The sequence below is a fragment of the Sarcophilus harrisii genome, chromosome 4, assembly GCF_902635505.1.
Source record: "Sarcophilus harrisii chromosome 4, mSarHar1.11, whole genome shotgun sequence".
NCBI lineage: Eukaryota > Metazoa > Chordata > Mammalia > Dasyuromorphia > Dasyuridae > Sarcophilus > Sarcophilus harrisii.
Window position 1 is genome coordinate 132722014 of NC_045429.1, and position 20457 is coordinate 132742470.

General features: G+C 35.7%; 1 protein-coding gene across 4 annotated transcripts in view; it reads right to left on the bottom strand.

Moving 5' to 3' along the window:
* Nucleotides 1-20457, bottom strand: part of TMEM181 (transmembrane protein 181) — a 101738-nt gene that overhangs the window by 34308 nt on the left and 46973 nt on the right. For all 4 annotated transcript variants that reach the window (XM_031937557.1, XM_031937554.1, XM_031937556.1 and 1 more), the window contains 3 exons: nucleotides 9165-9223; nucleotides 3567-3657; nucleotides 3114-3235 (listed from right to left, as the gene is read on the bottom strand). In XM_031937557.1, coding sequence (XP_031793417.1) covers nucleotides 3114-3235; nucleotides 3567-3657; nucleotides 9165-9223 — 272 coding nt within the window. The remainder of the gene's footprint in view (nucleotides 1-3113; nucleotides 3236-3566; nucleotides 3658-9164; nucleotides 9224-20457) is intronic.

Genomic DNA, 20457 nt, shown 5'->3' on the forward strand with positions numbered 1-20457 from the left:
ACAAGGGAACTGTTCAGTTCTGCACACATATATTGTATCTAGGATACACTGTGACAGATTTAACATGTATAGGACTGCTTGCTATCTGGGGGAGGGGAGGAGGTGGAGGGAGGGAGAGAAAAAAATCGGAACAGAAGTGAGTGCAAGGGATAATGTTTTTTTTTTTTTTAATTTTTATTTTTTTTAATAGCCTTTTATTTACAGGTTATATGTATGGGTAACTTTACAGCACTGACAATTGCCAAACCTCTTGTTCCAATTTTTCACCTCTTACCCCCCACCCCCTCCCCCAGATGGCAGCATGACCAGTAGATGTTAAATATATTTAAATATAAATTAGATGCACAATAAGTATACATGACCAAACCGTTATTTTGCTGTACAAAAAGAATCAGACTCTGAAATATTGTACAATTAGCCTGTGAAGGAAATCAAAAATGCAGGTGGGCAAAAATATAGGGATTGGGAATTCAATGTAATGGTTTTTAGTCATCTCCCAGAGTTCTTTCGCTGAGTGTAGCTGATTCAGTTCATTACTGCTCCATTGGAAATGATTTGGTTGATCTCATTGCTGAGGATGGCCAGGTCCATTAGAACTGTTCATCATGTAGTATTGTTGTTGAAGTATATATAATCATCTCCTGGTCCTGCTCGTTTTACTCAGCATCAGTTCGTGTAAGTCTCTCCAGGCCTTTCTGAAATCATCCTGTTGGTCATTTCTTACAGAACAATAATATTCCATAATATTCATATACCACAATTTATTCAACCATTCTCCAATTGATGGGCAGCCATTCAGTTTCCAGTTTCTAGCCACTACAAAAAGGGCTGCCACAAACATTCGTGCACATACAGGTCCCTTTCCCTTCTTTATGATCTCTTTGGGATATAAGCCCAGAAGTAACACTGCTAGATCAAAGGGTATGCACAGTTTGGTAACTTTTTTGAGCATAGTTCCAAACTGCTCTCCAGAATGGTTAGATTCGTTCACAATTCCACCAACAATGCATTAATGTCCCAGTTTTCCCGCATCCCCTCCAACAATCATCGTTATTTTTTCCTGTCATCTTAGCCAATCTGACAGGTATGTAGTGGTCTCTCAGAGTTGTCTTAATTTGCATTTCTCTGATTAATAATGATTTGGAGCATCTTTTCATATGGCTAGAAATAGTTTCAATTTCTTCATCTGAGAATTGTCTGTTCATATCCTTTGACCATTTTTCAACTGGAGAATGGCTTGATTTTTTATAAATTAGAGTTAATTCTCTATATATTTTGGAAATGAGGCCTTTATCAGAACCTTTGACTGTAAAAATATTTCAAGGGATAATGTTGTAAAAAATTACCCAGGCATGGGTTCTGTCAATAAAAAGTTATAATTATTAAAATAATAATAATAATAAATGTAGTGCAAAAAAAAATACACCAGTAGTTAACAGATCAAAGTATGAAGTGTCTATACATTAAGAGACACCCTGTTTTCCAGAGCTCAAGTTCAGGAAGCAAGAGTTGTGCTCTGAGCTTGGCATAACAACAAGCCTTTGTGCTCACCTTCTAAATTATCTCAGTCATAGCAAAATTCCAGAATTGTTTGTGGTCATGAAGCAATGAATCAAACCTGTCACACTCTTACTGTGTAGCCACAGATATAAGTACACTGCCTCAGGTCCCTCCCATTAGGGACAATGCTCTGGCACATAGGTCCTAGCTTTCAAGTCATTTCCTTCACTTTGAAATTAAACTTCTGTTTTACTTTTGAATCTTTACTCTCTAGCCTGCTTTGTTTGGCTCTAGACATCCACGGGTTCAAATCACAGAATTGAATGGTTCAATTCAGTTGACAGAAGCTTTTAAGTGGGGGAAAATATGTCATCAGCCCTTGGAATACAAAGATTAAAAACAAAACATTTCCTCAAGAAACTTAAAATTGTTCTAAAGGAGGGCTTCTTAACCTGGAGACTATGATTTTGATTTTTTTTAAACTAATAGCATTTTGGTTTTTTCCAATTACATGTAACTATAGTTTCCATCATTCATTTTTGTGAGATTTTGAGTTCTAGATTTTTTTCCTTCTACCCCCACTACTTCCCCCTTTCCCAAGACAGCCAGCAATCTGAGATAGATTATACTTGTATAATCATCTTAAACATATTTCCAAATCAGTCATCTTGAGAAAGAAAGATCAAAACAAAAGGGAAAACCCAAGAGGAAAAAAAGGGAAAATAGCATGCTTTGATCCATATTCAGTCTTCATCATTCTTCCTCTGAATACAGTTGAGATTTTCCATCCCAAATCTAATGGAATCATCTTGGATCATCGTATTGCTGAGAAGAGCTAAATCTACCATAGTTGATCATCACACAATCTTTTAACTATGTACAATATTCTTTTGGATCTGCTCACTTAACTCAGCAACAATTGACATAAATCTTTCCAGGTTTTTTTTTTTTTTAATCAGCCTACTCATCATTTCTTATTGAACAATAATATATTCATATTCCATAATTTATTTAGTCCATTCCTAACTAATAGGCATCCACTCAATTTCCAACTTTTTGCCTCCATAAAGAACTGCTACAAACATTTTTGCACACATAGGCACTTATCCCTTTATTTGTGATCTCTTTGTGATACTCAGTAGTAGTACTGTTGACTCAAAGGGTACACACTGTTTTATAGCCACTTGCACGTAGCTCCAAATTGTTCTCCAGAATGGTTGGATTGACTTTGATTTTTAAAAAAAATTTGATATTTGAATTTCAGCATAACTGCTTTCCTTGGTAATCCTGTTAAACTTTTAAAAATCATCATGAGAAGCAGTGTTTTAGGTTTCACTAGAATTTAAGAACCTTTGTTATAGAGGAATCTAACATGAATGAAAGCAAGTAAATACCACGTAATTTTATGTGACAGCCAATACTAACAATTCAGGGGAATAGAAATTAGACCTTGTCTAGGTAGCAGAAACTAGGGATTCTATGAAGCAGAGGTAAGAAGAGACCTTGTCCTAGACCACTTGAGTAAAAGACATGTAAGCAGGAGTTGGAACATCATATACAAGGAATAGATGAAGTTAAGGATTCAGTTTCCATATAGCATCATTAGCACATACCCCTGCACAGTTGAGGGTCCGCGTCCGATTATGAACATTTTTAGGTACAAATGTCTTGCTTGCCTCTTGGGGTACACCATCTACTTTCACAGTCATAGAAAAGCTTGTCTGGATTGTGGTATCTACAAAAAGGAAAATGAAACAGAAGGAAAAAAGGAGTGTATCAGTAAGCTTTCAGGCCCCAACATGAGAACCAAATTTTATAACCTTGCTAGTTGGCTCAAAGGGTACTAGTGATCTCAAGGTGGTGCTATTGAGATAGTATTAGAAAGCTATACTCCCATCCCCCATAGATATCAAATGCAATGCACTCAAAAGCAAATTATTTCATAATCAGTGAAATTAGATTCTGCCCCTTTACATAATGTTTTCCCACAAAAGAGGGTTATTTTAAGTCTTTGTAGTACTAGCATATGATACTTTACAGAAAAAAAATCTGTCCCCCAGTCTTACCATCTGAATGATCCAGCTGAATAACACATGTCAACCATAACTGCTGATTATAAGTAGAAAGTGGTCCTGACTTGAGAAAAAATGGCTTTAGCTAAAGGGGAAAAAAAAGAACTGAGAATCAGCCACACAGCATCACTTCCTGATTCTATTGAACAAATCACCCTAACATATAGGACTTCCATTTTACATTTCCTGTTGAGGGCTCCAGTTATTGTTCTGAAAACAGAAAAGTATATTTTTCCCCTTTGATGGTATAAATTAAATTGTGCATCAGTGACAAGGCTGGGGGTCTAAAACAAGCTCCAATCAATTTTCTTCCTTTATTAGATCCTGAGAACAGTTTTCCTATCCTAGAGCTCCTAAGAATAAGGGGGAGAGTCCTATTTTTAATCCAGAGAAAATGCAATATATAAAGGAAACCAAAAAAGGGGGAGAGAAAATAGCAAAATGATGAAAAACTTTTAATAAAAATATACAACCAAGAAAATTTTTCAATAATTTATATCAAATTCAGTTTCTTTTCAGGACCATCAATTCTGTACACCATTCTAACCACATCTCTGATGATGTCTGGTTTTTTGTTTGTTTGTTCTATTAAAGATTTGGCATTCTCACCTAAGTTTACAAGGATTAGGGTCATGGTCACGTAGCAAGGTAATCAGAAGATTGGAATTCAAGTCCTAACTCCAACAAAAATGACTCAAATTCAAACCCCAGCTCTGTAATTTATTATTTTATTTTATTACTATTTATTATCTGTATGACTCTGGGCAAATTGTTTAACCACTATGGACCCTCAATTTCTTTATCTATTAAATGAGGCAGTTGGACTGAATGGCTTCTAATATCCCTTCCAGCTTTCACTCTATATTCTAAAAATCTCACTAGTTAAAACTGTAGGCAATTTAAAAAATCTCTATACCTCAGTTTTCTCATTTGTAAAAGGGGTTAGTAATTGTACTTTTACCTATTAATTTACCCATTATAACCAGGTACCTACTAAAGAGGAAAAACATTCTGAAAACCTTAAGAAGAAAATTCTGCTATAATGCTTTTGAAAACGTGAACTTGCTACTGTATTAGGGAACAATTTGGGCATAATAGGAATTTCTCATTTATTTGTACTCTATTTCACCCTTGAGAAAAGGTGTGTACTACCTCACAATAATTCACAAGTTGCGACTCCAATGATATCCCAACCCAGACTGGGAGAACCTCCAGCAGCAGCCTGGAGTTGTGGGAATCAATTCAATGGAACATGAACGTATTTCCTAAACAATTAACACACATAAAACTGGACTACTATTTTTATTAGGATCCTATTTATTCCCTATGTGTCACTGACAAAATTTTTGAGTGTTCTGCTCCTAACCCCATTTTTTCATAAGACCTAAAATTCTCCCTGTAAGGTTTTTCATAGCATGGTAATTTTTAGGAATTTGTGTCACTTTACAGTAGAAGTGACTATATATAAGTGTGAGTTTTTCAAAAGACATTGTATACTAGTAACAGTATTTCAAAACTGAATCTTTTACTAAGTGTAAACTTGATGAAGTTGATCCAATTTTAAAGAAAAAGTTTTGTGGGTTTTTTTTGTCTTTTCTTGGCTTTTCTGATAAGAGATTTATTTTAAGGTATGGAAATACATTCTGAGTCATAGAGTGGCTATCTCTTTGTAGTTTGATTCTTACCTAGAAGCTTCTGTTTCGAGAGGAATTCTCTCTAAAAAGATATCTAAGTATTATTCCATTTTTCCATAGGTCTTATATCCTCTTTGTTCTTCATTTTTATTATCACCTCTAATTTCTGCACCTCTCAGTTCTTTCCAAGATATCATTCATTCACAGAATAGCCTCTACAACCTTCCCCTATTTTGACTTCTTGGTGAATCAACTCAACTCTAAAATATGTTCTGCCCTCAATTTCTTTGACTCCTGGTACTATGTGATCACCCTTAGCAAAGCACCAGCCCTGAATTCTCCCAACATCTACCTCCTTTGTTCTTGTGCACATGCTACTGAATGGAGCTAATGGAGGTGATATATCTTGTGAGAGAAACTATAAGATTAGTATGGCTGGATGATAGATTGCATGGAGGGAAGCAAATGGAAGAAAGAGAGTGAGTTTTGTTTTGGACATAGTAACTTTAATATTCCTATTGGACATCCATTTTGAAATGTTCAAGAGGCAATTGGAGATGTGTGACTACAGCTCAGGAGAAAGACTAGAACTGATAATATATTTATGAATATGACTGTAAATCATTTGTGCAGAGATAATAATTGAACTCATGCTACCCTACAAATGTATGCTATCTAATCTCAAGTAGGTTTCCACTACAGCCTTCTATTCCTCCCTAAACAATTCATTATCCCACTCTGTTCAATAGATATTGCAAACCTTGCTCCATTCACTCTTTTAGCTCACCAAATATTTCACTGAAGAAACTGATCATTTACCTACAGCATTTCCAATATCTCTTCCTCTTCATTTCATTATTCAGACATATTCTTCCAACATATTTTACTTCACAAAGATCTTAGGTGAAGGAGTGGCTCTTCCCTCCAAGGAAAACTCATCAAGTAAATAAATGCAATAAGCATTTGCTAAGTGTCTATTACATACATGCATGCAGCCTTGATACCATCTCCTCTCAAACTCTCCAGCAAATTGTTCCTACTATTAACTCCACTTTCTCATCTTCATACTCTCTCCCTAGCTATCGGTTCCTTTCCTGCTGTCTGCAAATATGCCCATTATCTCCCCCATCCTTAAATCCCTCACTTGATCATTCCATTCCTGCCAGTTATTGTCCTATACACCTAAATACCCCTTCCTGACTAAACTCCTTGGGAGAGTTATCTATATCCAGGGCCTTTCCTCCTTGTACTCTCACAAGATACTAAATGCTCTCAATCTGGCTTCTAATTCTCCAAAGTTACCAATGATCCCTTCTAATTGCCAGATCTAATAGCACTTCTCAACGAACTCTGCAGCATTTGACACTGCTGTTTTGACCTTCTTTGTTCTCCAAGTTTTCCTGACTCTACTCCTCTCATCTACTTTCTTGGTCTTCCTCAGTCTCCTTTTCTGGTTCCTCCTCCCTGCCATCTAAGTTCTGTCCTGAGCCTCTACTCTGTTCTCTCCCTACTCTCTTCACTTGGTGAGCCAGCTCATCAACTCCCATGAGGTTAATTATCATCTCTGGGCAGATGATTTGCAGGCATATGTATCCAGTTCTAGTCTTTCTCCTGAGCTATGGTCAAAATTGCCTGTTGAATATCCCCAAACAGATGTCCAACAGGCTTGTTAAACTCACTCTGTCCAAAACAGAACCCGCTCTTTCTTCCACTTGCTGCCCTCCACACGGACCCTCTTGTACTTCTCTCACCAAGCAATTGCCTCCCCACACTATGCTTTTGCACACCGTATCTGAAACGCTCTCCCCTTCATCTCACCTCTTAGATTCTCCGGCTTCCTTACAGACGCTGCTCAAACAGGACCTTCTAGAAGAAGCCTTTAATGATTCTGGTCCCTCAGAGTCTACCTACACTCTAACTATCTTGAATGCACAACGTTATTTACCTGGGATTTCCTCCAATGTGAGCAGCTTGAAGCCTGGGACAGCATTTTTGCCTTTTTTAGTATTCTCAGCACAGCCCAGCACAAAGTAAGCACTTAACCAATGCTTACTGAGTGAAAGACTTAGGGTATGGGGTTTTACAGACAACAAGGAAGGTTGTGTGATGGTGAAATAAAGGTTAGGGCAAAAAAAACATCGGCTTCTGAGGCAGTTAGTGAAGGGGGAGCACACTAGCCTCAGAGTCAGAAAGACTTGGCTTCAACTTCCACATCACACACTTATTAAATGTGTATCTAAAACAACACCACATCCTTGAGCCTTGGTTTCCTCACCTACAAAATGAGGAGGCTAGACAAGATGAACTGTAAGGCCTCTTAAAACTTTAAATGGATGATTCTAAATGTCAATATTTCAAGATCAGTAATTCCCTCTTTGCTGATTCTGCCTCCACTGATATAAAATAAGCCTGCATTCATAGCACTTCCAGACCAATAAGACTGGCCAGAGCTTGAGCTTCCTGAACATGGTCCAAAGGTCATACTAGAACTAAAAAACAGTGCCTCTGTCTTAAAGGTGGAAGTATTCCCAGTTCTGAGAGGCAGTCTTCTCCTCATGCAAACTGGCCAAGAGCAGCTCAGAATTTCCAAGTTCTCATTTGGCTTGTCACTACCTCCAGTCATGATCATAGATATTAAAATTATCCCAAGTAATTTATTCCAGAAAATATTAAGAAAAGAAAATATGACAAAGCCTTTTAAAATTTCATTGTGGACAACACAAAGAAAAAAAACAGATGGAAAATAATACAATTAGGTGAGGAAAAAAGAAACAAGTATCACCACCACACCAGAATGAGATGCCAGAGTAAGACTTTTGCGGAGAAAGTAAAATAAAATGTCATTTTTAAAAGGTGGCTTTTTAAACAATTGTTCTTGAAAAGTAGGTTATTTGGAAAAAAAAAGTAGGTTAGTTGGGGCAGCTAGTTGGCACAGTAGATAGAGCACCAGCCTTGAAGTCAGGAGGACCTGAGTTCAAATCTGGTCTCAGACCCTTAACACTAACTAGCTGTGTGGCCCTGGGCAAGTCACTTAAACCCAACTGCCTGGGGTGGGGGTGGGGGTGGGTAGGAGGAAGTAGATTAGTTTTTAGACAAGTTGCAGGGTTCACACTAACATTGTACCCCTCATTAGGTATCTTTGCTTCCTAACTCAACAAAGTATGAGAAAGAAAACATCATCCCCAATTCCTCCTACTATGACTTCTATAACACATCACAAATAGCACTGCATCAGAGATAAGGAGTTGGAGTCAAAAGATCAAATTTAAACCTTATTATGCAATTGTGTAAATTCACTTGGCTTTAATTTAGAGATAAATACATCTGACCCAGAAAATCAATTTTAAATTGTACAGAATTTATTCAACAATTTCCAATAATGACACATTTAAATAGCAATTTCAGTTCTACAAAACTCAATCTTCATAACAGCCCTGTAAGGTAAACAGTGTGACCCCCTCCAGTTTATAGATGGGAAAGCCAACAGCCCAGGGGCACACATTCAGTGTCAGAGTCAGCATCAGAACAAAAAACAGACCTTAAGAATTGGAATCCAAAACCTTTCTATGAATCACCACAAAGAATTGCTCATGTTAGAAACTAGAATTAAATTCCAACTCTGAGTCACTCAGAGACAAAAGTTATAAGGAATCAAGTATGACATTGTATAAACTGGAATAGTTGAAATTTGTTTTCGCCTAAAATTCAAATCTTTTTTGAGCCAGGGCATGTTCTCCACAATGAGCTGGTTGACACTGAAAAAGAAAAGGTAATTTTAACCAAAGAATATGACAGTTCAACAGTTAATTCTCCCCAAGGGATAAAAAAGCCCAAACTATATTGAAAACCAAACTGCAGATTCAGAGCTGCTCTGTCTTCAGCATGCTCCAGGCTGACACATTATTTACTAAGATGACAGTTTACAGTCCCCCACTGATCATTACTTAGACAGTCTTACCTTAGAGCTACTGCTATTCACTTGGTGATCTTGTGAAGTAGACTGAATTGCCTGGGGACCTAAATTTTATCAAAACAGGAAAAAAAACAAGTTGTTGAAAATGGATTTGATTAATTGATTCCAATTCAGACTTTTGATGACAGGGGCCAAGATGTGGTTCTTTTCCTTCTGGACTGACCCATTTCAAAACCAAATTCATTTGAACACATTGAAAACATGGCCAGAAGAGTAAAAAATATCTAAGGAGCAACAATGGTGATATGTAGTCCATGTTACTGGTCTTCTGGCCTTCTGCAAAGAATCAAGTAAAATATGTATCAATCCATTTAATTATTGTACTGTGATATATGACAATGTTTTATGTTAACTTTGATGGATCTTTGCTTTGGGGTGAGAAATATCACTTCCTTTTCCTTTGGTAAAGTTTCTCAAGAAGCTGAGCACAATATGTGTCAGATCCATAGGATGCCTAGATTTCAAGTTGTGAGAAAGCAAACAGCAGTAAAATAAAAAGATTCAATGAATATTTACTGGTGCCTACAATGCACATAGTACTGTATTACATCCTATGAAGAATATAAATAGAACTACAGAAAGGGTTGTAGATAGGAATTAGAGTTGATAAGACTCTAGGAATAATTATGCATCATCCCTCTGTTGTGAGTTAGCCAAGGTACCAACCAGGTACCATCACCAATTTAATGCTGACCTGCAGTTTGGCCAGTAGAAAAAATGTCTTGGCCAAGCAGTCTAAGAATGTAAAATATCTACAGCTACAAGAGAAATACCAAAATAATAAGAATGAATCCTTATTCTATTTTTCACTTCCTCCCACCTAAGTGGAATTAGGAGCTTAGTTATAGCCCAGGCATTTCAAAATGAGGCAATGCCAGCTAACATTCCAATGTATTCATAAGCCTGAATACATAGTTCCTAAACTTGAAGAGTTTATAAATAATCAATCAAGGTTTTTCTTGAACAAAAAGATTTAAGTGTACTGAAAATTTAATCTTCACAGGTAGGTACTATACAAATTAAAGCAGAAGTCCAGTGGACAGAATGTAAGGGTTTGGAGAGCCTGGTTTTTTTGTTTATTTGTTTGTTTTTCACCTCTTCTCTTCTCCTTTGCCTAAGTCTTTTTTTTTTTTATAACTTTTTATTGACTGTACGTATGTATAGGTAATTTTTTTACAACATTATCCCGAGCACTCACTTCTGTTCCAACTTTTCCCTTCCCTCCCTCTATCCCCTCTCCTAGATGGCAGGCAGTCTCATACATGTTAAATATGTTATAGTATATCCTAGATACAATATGTGTGCAGAACCGAACAGTACTCTCATGCACAGGAAGAATTGGATTCAGAAGGTAAAAATAACCTGGGAAGAAAAACAAAAATGTAAACCTTTCACACTCATTTCCCAGTGCTCCTTCTCTGGGTGTAGCTGATTCTGTCCATCACTAATCAACTGGAACTGAAATAGATCTTCTCTTTGTTGAAGATAACCATTTCCATCAGAATACATCCTCAAAAAGTATCATTGTTGAAGTGTATAATGATCTCCTGATCCTGCTCATTTCTCTCAGCATCAGTTCATGTAAGTCTCTCCAAGCCTCTCTGTATTCATCCTGCTGGTCATTTCTTACAGAACAATAATATTCCATAACATTCATATACCACAATTTACCCAACCCTTCTCCAATTGAGGAGCATCCATTCATTTTCCAGTTTCTGGCCACTACAAAGAGACCTGCCACAAATATTTTGGCACATACAGGTCCCTTTCCCTTCTTTAGTATCTCCTTGGGATATAAGCCCAGTAGTAGCACTGCTGGATCAAAGGGTATGCACAGTTTGATAACTTTTGGGGCATAATGCCAGATTGCTCTCCAGAATGGTTGGATCCATTCATAACTTTGCCAACAATGCATCAATTTCCCAGTTTTCCCACATCCCCTCCAATATTTATCATTATTTTTTTCTGTCATCTTAGCCAATCTGACAGGTATGTAGTGGTCTCTCAGAGTTGTCTTAATTTGCATTTCTCTGATGAATAGTCATTTGGAACACTCTTTCATATAAATGGAAACAGTTTGAATTTCATCATCTGAAAATTGTCTGTTCATATCCTTTGACCATTTATCAATTGGAGAATGGCTTGACTTCTTATAAATTAGAGTCAATTCTCTATATACTTTGGACATGAAGCCTTTATCAGAACCTTTAACTGTAAAAATGTTTTCCCAGTTTGTTGCTTCCCTTCTAATCTTTTTTGCATTAGTTTTGTTTGTACAAAGGCTTTTTAATTTGATATAACCAAATTTTTCTATTTTGTGATCAATAATGATCTCTAGTTCTTCTTTGGTCACAAATTCCTTCCTCCTCCACAAGTGTGAGAGGTAAACTATCCTATGTTCCTCTGATTTATTTATAATCTTGTTCTTTATGCCTAAGCCTTAGATCCATTTTGATCTTATCAAAGATAAGTATGGTGTATGGTGTTAAGTTTGGGTCCACGCCTAATTTCTGCCATAATAATTTCCAGTTTTCCCAGAAGTTTTTGTCAAATAATGGATTCTTATCCCAATAAGTTGGGATCTTTGGGTTTGTCAAACACTAGATTGTTATAGTTATTGACTATTTTGTCTTGTGAACCTAATCTATTCCACTGATCAACTAATCTATTTCTTAGTCAGTACCAAATGGTTTTGGTGACCGTTGCTTTATAATACAGTTTTAGATCAGGTACAGCTAGGTAACCTTCATTTGATTTTTTCCCCATTAATTCCCTCAAAATTCTTGACCTTTTGTTCTTCTATGAATTTTGTTGTTATTTTTCTAGGTCATTAAAATAGTTTCTTGGGAGTCTGATTGGTATAGCACTAAATAGATTTTAGGAAATATTGCCATCTTTTTTTATATTTGCTTGACCTATCCACAAGCACTTGATATTTTTCCAATTGCTTAGATCTGACTTTATTTGTGTGAAAAGTGTTTTGTAGTTTTGCACATATAATTCCCGACTTTCCTTTGGTAGATAGATTCCCAAATATTTTATGCTATTGACAGTTATTTTGAATGGATTTTCTCTTTTTATCTCTTGCTGTTGGATTTTATTGATGAGGTATAAAAATGCTGAGGATTTATATGGATTTATTTTTGTATCCTGCAATTTTGCTAAAGTTGTGAATTATTTCTAATAGCTTTTTAGTAGAATTGCTGGGGTTCTCTAAGTATACCATCATATTATCTGCAAAGAATGATAATTTGGTTTCCTCATTACCTGCTCTAATTCCTTTAATCTCTTTCTCAACTCTAATTGACGAGGCTAGTGCTTCTAATACAATACTGAATAATAATGGTGATAGTGGGCAACCTTGTTTCACTCCTGATCTTACCTGGAAAGGTTCCAGTTTATCCCCATTACATATGATGCTTACTGATGGTTTTAAATATATGCTCCTGACTATTTTAAGGAAGAGTCCATTTATTCCTATACTCTCAAGTGTTTTTATTAGGAATGGATATTGGATTTTATCAAATGCTTTTTCTGTATCTATTGAGATGATCATATGGTTTTTATTAATTTGGTTATTGATATAGTCAATTATGCTAGTAGTTTTCCTAATATTGAACCAGCTCTGCATTCCTGGTATAAATCCTACTTGGTCATAGTGTATTATCCTGGGGATGATTTTCTGTAATCGTTTTGCTAATATTTTATTTAAGATTTTAGCATCAATATTCATTAGGGATATTGGTCTGTATTTTTTTTTTCTCTGTTTTCAACCTACCTGCTTTAGGTATCAGTACCATGTCTGTGTCATAAAAGGAACTTGGTAGGACTCCTTCAATCTCTATTTTTTCAAATAATTTATATAGCATTGGAGTTAATTGTTCTTTAAATGTTTGGTAGAATTCACATGTAAATCCATCTGGTCCTGGGGATTTTTTCTTAGGGAGTTGATTAATAGGTTGTTCTATTTCTTTTTCTAAGATGGGATTGTTTAACCAATTTACTTCTTTCTCTGTTAATCTGGGCAAGCTATATTTTTGAAGGTGTTCTTCCATTTCATTTAAGTTATTGAATTTATTGGCATAAAGCTGGGCAAAATAATTCCTAATTATGGCTCTAATTTCCTCTTCATTAGTGACGAGTTCTCCCTTTTCATTTTTAAGACTAACAATTTGATTTTCCTCTTTCCTTCTTTTAATTAGATTTACTAAGGTTTTATCTATTTTGTTGGTTTTTTCATAGAACCAACTCTTAGTTTTATTAATTCAATAATTTTTTACTTTCTATTTTATTAATCTCTCCTTTTATTTTTAGAATTTCAAATTTAGTGTTTGACTGGGGGTTTTTAATTTGTTCCTTTTCTAGCATTTTTAGTTGCAAGCCCAATTCATGGACCTTCTCTTTCACTATTTTATGCAAGTAGGCCTCTAGAGACATAAAATTTCCCCTTATTACCGCTTTGGCTACATCCCACACATTTTGGAATGATGTCTCATTATTGTCATTTTCATGGGTGAAGTTATTATGTCTATGATTTGTTGTTTCACCCAATCATTCTTTAGTATGAGATTATTTAGTTTTCAATTATTTTTTGGTCTATTTTCCCCTGACTTTTTTATTGAATGTAATTTTCATTATTGCTTCATGGTTTGAAAAGGATGCATTTACTATTTCTGACTTACTGCATTTGAAGTTGAGGTTTTTATGTCCTAATATATGGTCAATTTTTGTATAGATTCCATGAACTGCTGAGAAGGAAGTGTACTCCTTTCTGTCTCCATTTAGTTTTCTCCAAAGATCTATCATGTCTAACTTTTCTAGTATTGTATTTACCTTTTTGACTTCTTTTTCTTATTTATTTTGTGGTTTAATTTATCTAATTCTGAGAGTGCAAGATTGAGATCCCCCACTATTATAAGTTTTGCTGTCTATTTCTTCTTGCAGCTCTCAATTTCTCTTAAGAATTTAGATGCTACACCATTTGGTGCATATATGTTTAATATTGATATTGCTTCATTATCTATGCTACCCCTTAGCAAGATAAAGTACCCTTCCTTATCTCTTTTAATTTGCTTTTGCTTGATCTGAGATGAGGATGGCTACTCCTGCTTTTTTTGACTTTACCTAAAGCATAGTAGGTTCTGCTCCAACCTTTTATTTTTACTCTGTATGTATTACCCTGCTTCAAGTATGTTTCCTGTAAACAGCATATTGTGGGATTCTGGCTTTTAATCCAGGCCTGCTAACCATGTCCTCTTTATGGGGGAGTTTACCCCATTCACATTTATGGTTAAAATTACCCATTCTGTATTACTTGCCATTTTTTTTTTGTTTTTTTTTTTGTTTGTTTTTTTTGTTTTTTTGTTTTTTGTTTTTTTTATTTAATAGCCTTTAATTTACAGGATATATACCTGGGTAACTTTACAGCATTAACAATTGCCAAACCTCTTGTTCCAATTTTTCACCTCTTACCCCCCCACCCCCTCCCCTAAATGGCAGGATGACCAGTAGATGTTAAATATATTAAAATATAACTTAGATACACAATAAGTATACATGACCAAAACATTATTTTGCTGTACAAAAAGAATCAGACTCTGAATTATTGTACAATTAGCTTGTGAAGGAAATCAAAGATACTTGCCATTTTTTTAACCCCTGCTTATGCTCTTGTCCTTTCCTTCCCCCTCATCCTCCTCCCCAGTATTAAACTTATGAGCACCACTTGCTTCTCAGTCCTCCCTTTTTAGTATCCTTATCCCCACTTTAGAGTTCCTCCCCCTATCTTACTCTTTTTTCTCACAATTTCTGTATTCCCTTCCGCTTAGCTTACTCCTTCCCTTTTCACTTTTCTCCTCCCACTTTTCAATGAGGTGGGAGAAGTTTCACCATAAATGGAATGTCTAATATTTTTCTCTTTAAGCCAATTCTGACGACAATAAGATACACACTATGTTCATCCCCCTCCATTCTTTCTCTCAAATATAATAGGTTTCCTTTGCCTCTTCGTGAAATGTAGTACCCCCACTTTACCCTTTTTCTGGTACAATTTCCTTTCCACCTCTAGTTTCTAGAACGAATTATACATGTGTTCTTTATATATCTTTATATATATATAAACAGAACGTTTCTGGAGAATTTTGAGGATGTCTCCTCTTGGTAATTATTTGTGGGTTTTTTTCAGTCAAGCACAAATTCCAAGGCTTGTCATGAAGTAAATTATTCTGAGAGAAAAGACAGAACTTAAGTAGAGGTGTGCATCCTCTCCGCCATCTTGGCCAGAGTCCTGTTTTTTTTTTTTTGTTGTTGTTGTTGTTTTATTTTTAATGTTAAATCAACCTTGGTACATCAATCTATTAATCTATGCCAATCTTTTTCCAAGTGGAAAATGAGAACTATAGAACTTGCCACCTCCATACAACAGAGTTTCTGTGTAGTCTAAAGGACTACACAGCATTTTGATAAATGGGCAGTCTCCAATGTAAAAACAGGTTATATGCACCAAACATTCTTCATAAACTACTTGCATAGCACTCAAAAATATATTTTCCCATGGAAAAAGTATTATAAAAGGTATCACTGTTGAACAATAACAAGATTTCAACTACCCACCATAAGACTGTTTTGAGACTCAAATGAAATACTGTATGTAAACTGTTAACCTAACTCCAATAATGGAGATCACATGCCTGCCCATTCTGGCAAGTCTTGTCCATTCTCGTCACAAGGCTGCCACAGTCTCCCCCCTCCTGTTTTCATGTGCTAAGGCCATATTCTAGATCTCTTTATATCACATTTGAACAATAGTGGAGCAAACAGACTGCCCATTCAGTGATTAAGGCTAGGTAGCAACTGAGGCAAAAAAAAAATTTCCTCATTCACCTAGTCCAAAAAATAAACAAAATAAATCTGGGAGAGGAAGTCCCTCAAGGTTTCTAGCCAAAGTGGAAATGAGTGCAATTGACATTCATTCTGAGTCAATCAGAACCCTTTGACTTTTCCTCCCCTCTTCCTTTCTTCCTTCCATTCCTCCTTTCCTCCCTTCTTTCTTCCCTCCTTCCCTTCCTTCCTTCTTTCCTCCCTCCTTTTCTTTCTTTCTTCCTCCCTCCCTTCTAAGGCAGCAATGGTGAGTGAAGTGGTCAATGCACTAAATTTGGAGTCAGCAAAACTTGGTTTCAAATCATGTGTCAACAAGCTAGCTCTGTGACTGTGGGCAAAGCACTTAACCTCCCTGTGCCTCAATCACCTCTTTTGTGTAAACTAAAGGAGGTAAAATCAATGTACTTCAATATTTCTTCCAACTTTGTATGTAATATAAATATAAATAAATATTATATATAAAGTTTCCTTATAATTTTTCCTGATAACCAAAATTTGCATATGAATTTGACCCAGTACCCCCTCCTAGAGTCAAATAAAACTAATCTTTCTTCAATATGGCAACATGAGTATTTTAATTAAGGAGTCAGTCTTTCAACTGATTCTCATATTTAAGTTTCAAAAGGTACTGCCTTCCTGGATGCTTTCTTTTATTTGGAGTTCCTTTTCCCTCCATTCTAATTCTCAAAATCCCTCTGCTATAATGCCTTATTACCTCTCCTTTGCTCCAATATATGTATATCTTGACAATGTAACTCAAGTACTTGGTTTTGTGTGAATAGTCAGGGAAATGTGAGTAGTCATTTTGCCTCTCTCTGAGCCTCAGTTTTTTCATCTGTAAAATGGGCATTTTTAAAGTTTGAGAAGAGAAAAGATTAAAAACTTATGGGTTGAGTAGTGTAAAAGTTATCTCCAGTGTACAAACCAGAAAACTGACAGTCAGAGAAATTAAGTGAATTTTCCAAAGTTAGCAAGTGTTAAAATCAGGGCTCAGAATTCCCAGACTTTTTTCAACATTCTTTTCACTATTTTTACTGAACATTCTATGACAATGATCCTAAATTATTATGTCCACTAAAAATTCCCTTACATTTTCATAAAACCTTGAAATTACTGAGTGGAAAGAAAAGTAAAAAGTTTAGGATTGGAAGAGAGCACAGGCCACCATTGTTATCCTAGGACTAGAAGTTTTCATCCCAAGTTGGGTTTCTCACTATACCTATGGTATGTTTTCAGTAAGAGACTAAACTACAACACATTAATCAGTCAAATACCTGTCATACTACAGAAAGACAGAGGTGAGAGGGACGGGGAAAGGAGGAGATTCAAAGAGGAAGAGGACAGTATGAGGGTTTTTAACATTTTTTTTTCTCATGGAGACCTTTGGCAGCTTTGTGACGCTTATGGACTCCTTAGAATGATGTATTTAAATGAATAAAATACTGAAATAGAATTGTAAAAAAAAAAAAAAAAGGTTTAAACTTGTTCACGCCTGTCTCTTAGCAGTCTTCCTCCTCTTCAGGATGCCTTTGTCCCTCTGGCTCCTTCCTCTGATTGGAGAATTTGTTCTGGAACAGCCATGTGAGGAAGTGTCCAAGTTAGCCATGTTCATTCCTATTTCAGTTCCACTAGTCTTCTGGACTTCTGAACCTTGTTCCTATTTGAGTTTCACTGTTCAGCTCCCTTTAACCTGTTGTTATGTTCCCCTATCAGAATGTAAGCTCCTTGAGATGAAGGTCCTTTTCATCTTTGCCTGTGTCAGAGTTGATTAGAGTGCTTACTAAATTCTTGGTGTTTTAACTATCTTACTATCTATCTTTCTAGAGATTATCTCCCTAATCAGAACTTAAAGGACACTAAACATAAGAAGCCCTAGAGAGGAAGAGGTTTTATACCACCAGCAGCAATGGCCCTAAGCACATGGTAAATGCTTGAAACCACAGCTGATATTAGTAACTGACATTTAGATGGTATTTTCCATGTACTATCTCATTTAATTCTCACAAAAACCCGGCAAGGGAGACAGGGTGAGTATTACCCTCATTTTACAGGTATAGAACCTAAGGATTAGATAGTAAATGATTTGTCTGAGGTTATACAGCAACTTAGGGCAGAGACTTAGACTCTGAGTCTAGTGCCATTTTCATTATACTACTGCTGACTACTTTAAATTGTTTGTATGGCTTTATTAACCAGGAAATGCTATAATTAATCTTAAATGCTACTTTTTCCTTAACCATCATTCAACATGATGAACAAAAAAAAATCTATCAAATGTGAAATTACATATAGCCAAAAAGACAGTATATTTGTTGTCTTTTATTTCATCTTGCCATTATACAGCTTTCTTCTCTTCAAGAAAATTATAAACTATAAATAAACCAACATAGGAAATCCTAGAAAGCAATATAACACACTTATGAATGAGTTATATTCATAAAGTTCATTTTAAAGTCAATCACTTTGAATTCAACAGGAATTTTCTCACAGGAATTTTCTCACAGAAATTGTATCATAAATAATTAAATGCTCAGGTCAGTCCCACAAAAGCCTATTTAAATTTAACAAAGAGTAAAGCTGAATTAGCAGTGTTACTACGGATGGTGCCTTCTGAGTTCCAAATAGAAATAAAGAATATCACCCTATTACCATCACAGTAATAAGAATCCATTTCTACCCAAAAGCAGAGACACTCAAACTATGGAGGGGGAAGTATCTAGCAATCAGCTATTTAAATGTTACTAATCCTTCCTTATGTTCCTCATTAATGGAATATTTTTAAGGAATATAAAGAGATACATAAAAGTTCATTTCTGACCACAATTTCTTCAAAACACCATTGAGGTCAAAAGACACACAAGCAGAGTTGAAAGGGACCTCAAAGTCCATCCAGTGCAACCAAATTCATCAAAAGAATCCTTACTGCAACACAGTGAGTAGGTAGTGAACCAAACTTTACTTGAAGACTTAAATAAGAAGAAATCTAATTCCTCCTAAGACAGCCAATTACCCTTTAGCATAGCTTCCAATATTGGGAAATTTTTTCCTTATTATCAAACCTAAATGTGTGTATACACTTTACATAACATTCCTAGTTCTATGCTCTAGAAACTAAAAAAATTAGTAGAATTTCAAGTAACTGAAAATAATAGCTCTCATAACCTCCTCTCTGCTCTTCTCCAAGTTAAATATATCTTAGTTTCTTCCCCTAATACTCACATGACATAGACCTGAGGTCATCTGTCATTCTAGTTGCCATTCTCTAGACACTCTTCTGCTTACCAATGTCTGTCTTAAATTCTAGGGGCCAGAATTAAACACGATAAGCTACATGTAATCTCCTTAGGACAGAGTCCAATAGAATTAGCCTTTCATTATTCCTAGAAGTTGTGCCTCTCAAGTAGCTCATGTTTTTTAGCTATCATATCATATTGCTGACTTACACTGAGAGCTAGCATTCCATTAAAACTCCAGATCTCTTTTAGAAAAACTTCTCTAACCAAACCTCCCATTTCTTATATTTGTACAGTCAATTTTGTAACTCAAATATAAGATTTTACATTTTTCTCAAACAAATCTATTATTAATTCAGATGTTAATTTCTATGATGTGGAGCATAACTTATCTATGTCTGTCCATCCTATTCAACTCTTGCATGTATCCTACAAATTCACTACAGTGTAGGAGATAACCATCCTCCTCAGTACTTCCTCACATTTCTATTACTGTAAGGATATTACCGAAGAATTCAGGGTAAAAATTTATCTTTTCCTAATCACCATGTCATCAGTCCATCTTAAAAAAAAATCATAAATGATATCCTTTACTCTGCTCTTCAAATTTCCTTATTTGTTATATGTTACAGCCTACTCACATCCTTTCCATTGTTTTCTATGTGCTATTTGTTTTCAATTTTTTAATTACCTCCTATTCCATGACTCACAGTCATTGTATACCAGAAAGCTAATTTTTTTTAATAAGTCTTTTGTTTCTAAAAGAAAGGTAGGCTCAATAAAGAAGCAATTTTCTGAAGAAAACCCAATTTTCTCTCTTCTACCTCCTCTTTAATTCTAGGCCTAACTCCTTCTCTGCTGGCCTGCTGATCCCGGATATAATATTAAGAGAAATTCTTCAAGACCGTGCATGTAGTTGCATGTCATTATCTGAACAATAGACTACATCCATTTGGTTTTTCCTGGGCTGGATAGTGAGGGGAAACTCTTGAGTAATTACAAATCTCATCTGCATAATCAGACAGAGGCAACACCCATTTCCCTTTCATGTTCTCTTATACTGGCAGTCCCCACTGCTTGGAATACTGATCTTCTGGAATTTCTGTTTTTCTTTAAGATTCAGCTCAGGTATGACATCCCCCTCCAGGGCACTTTCTGCCCCAAAA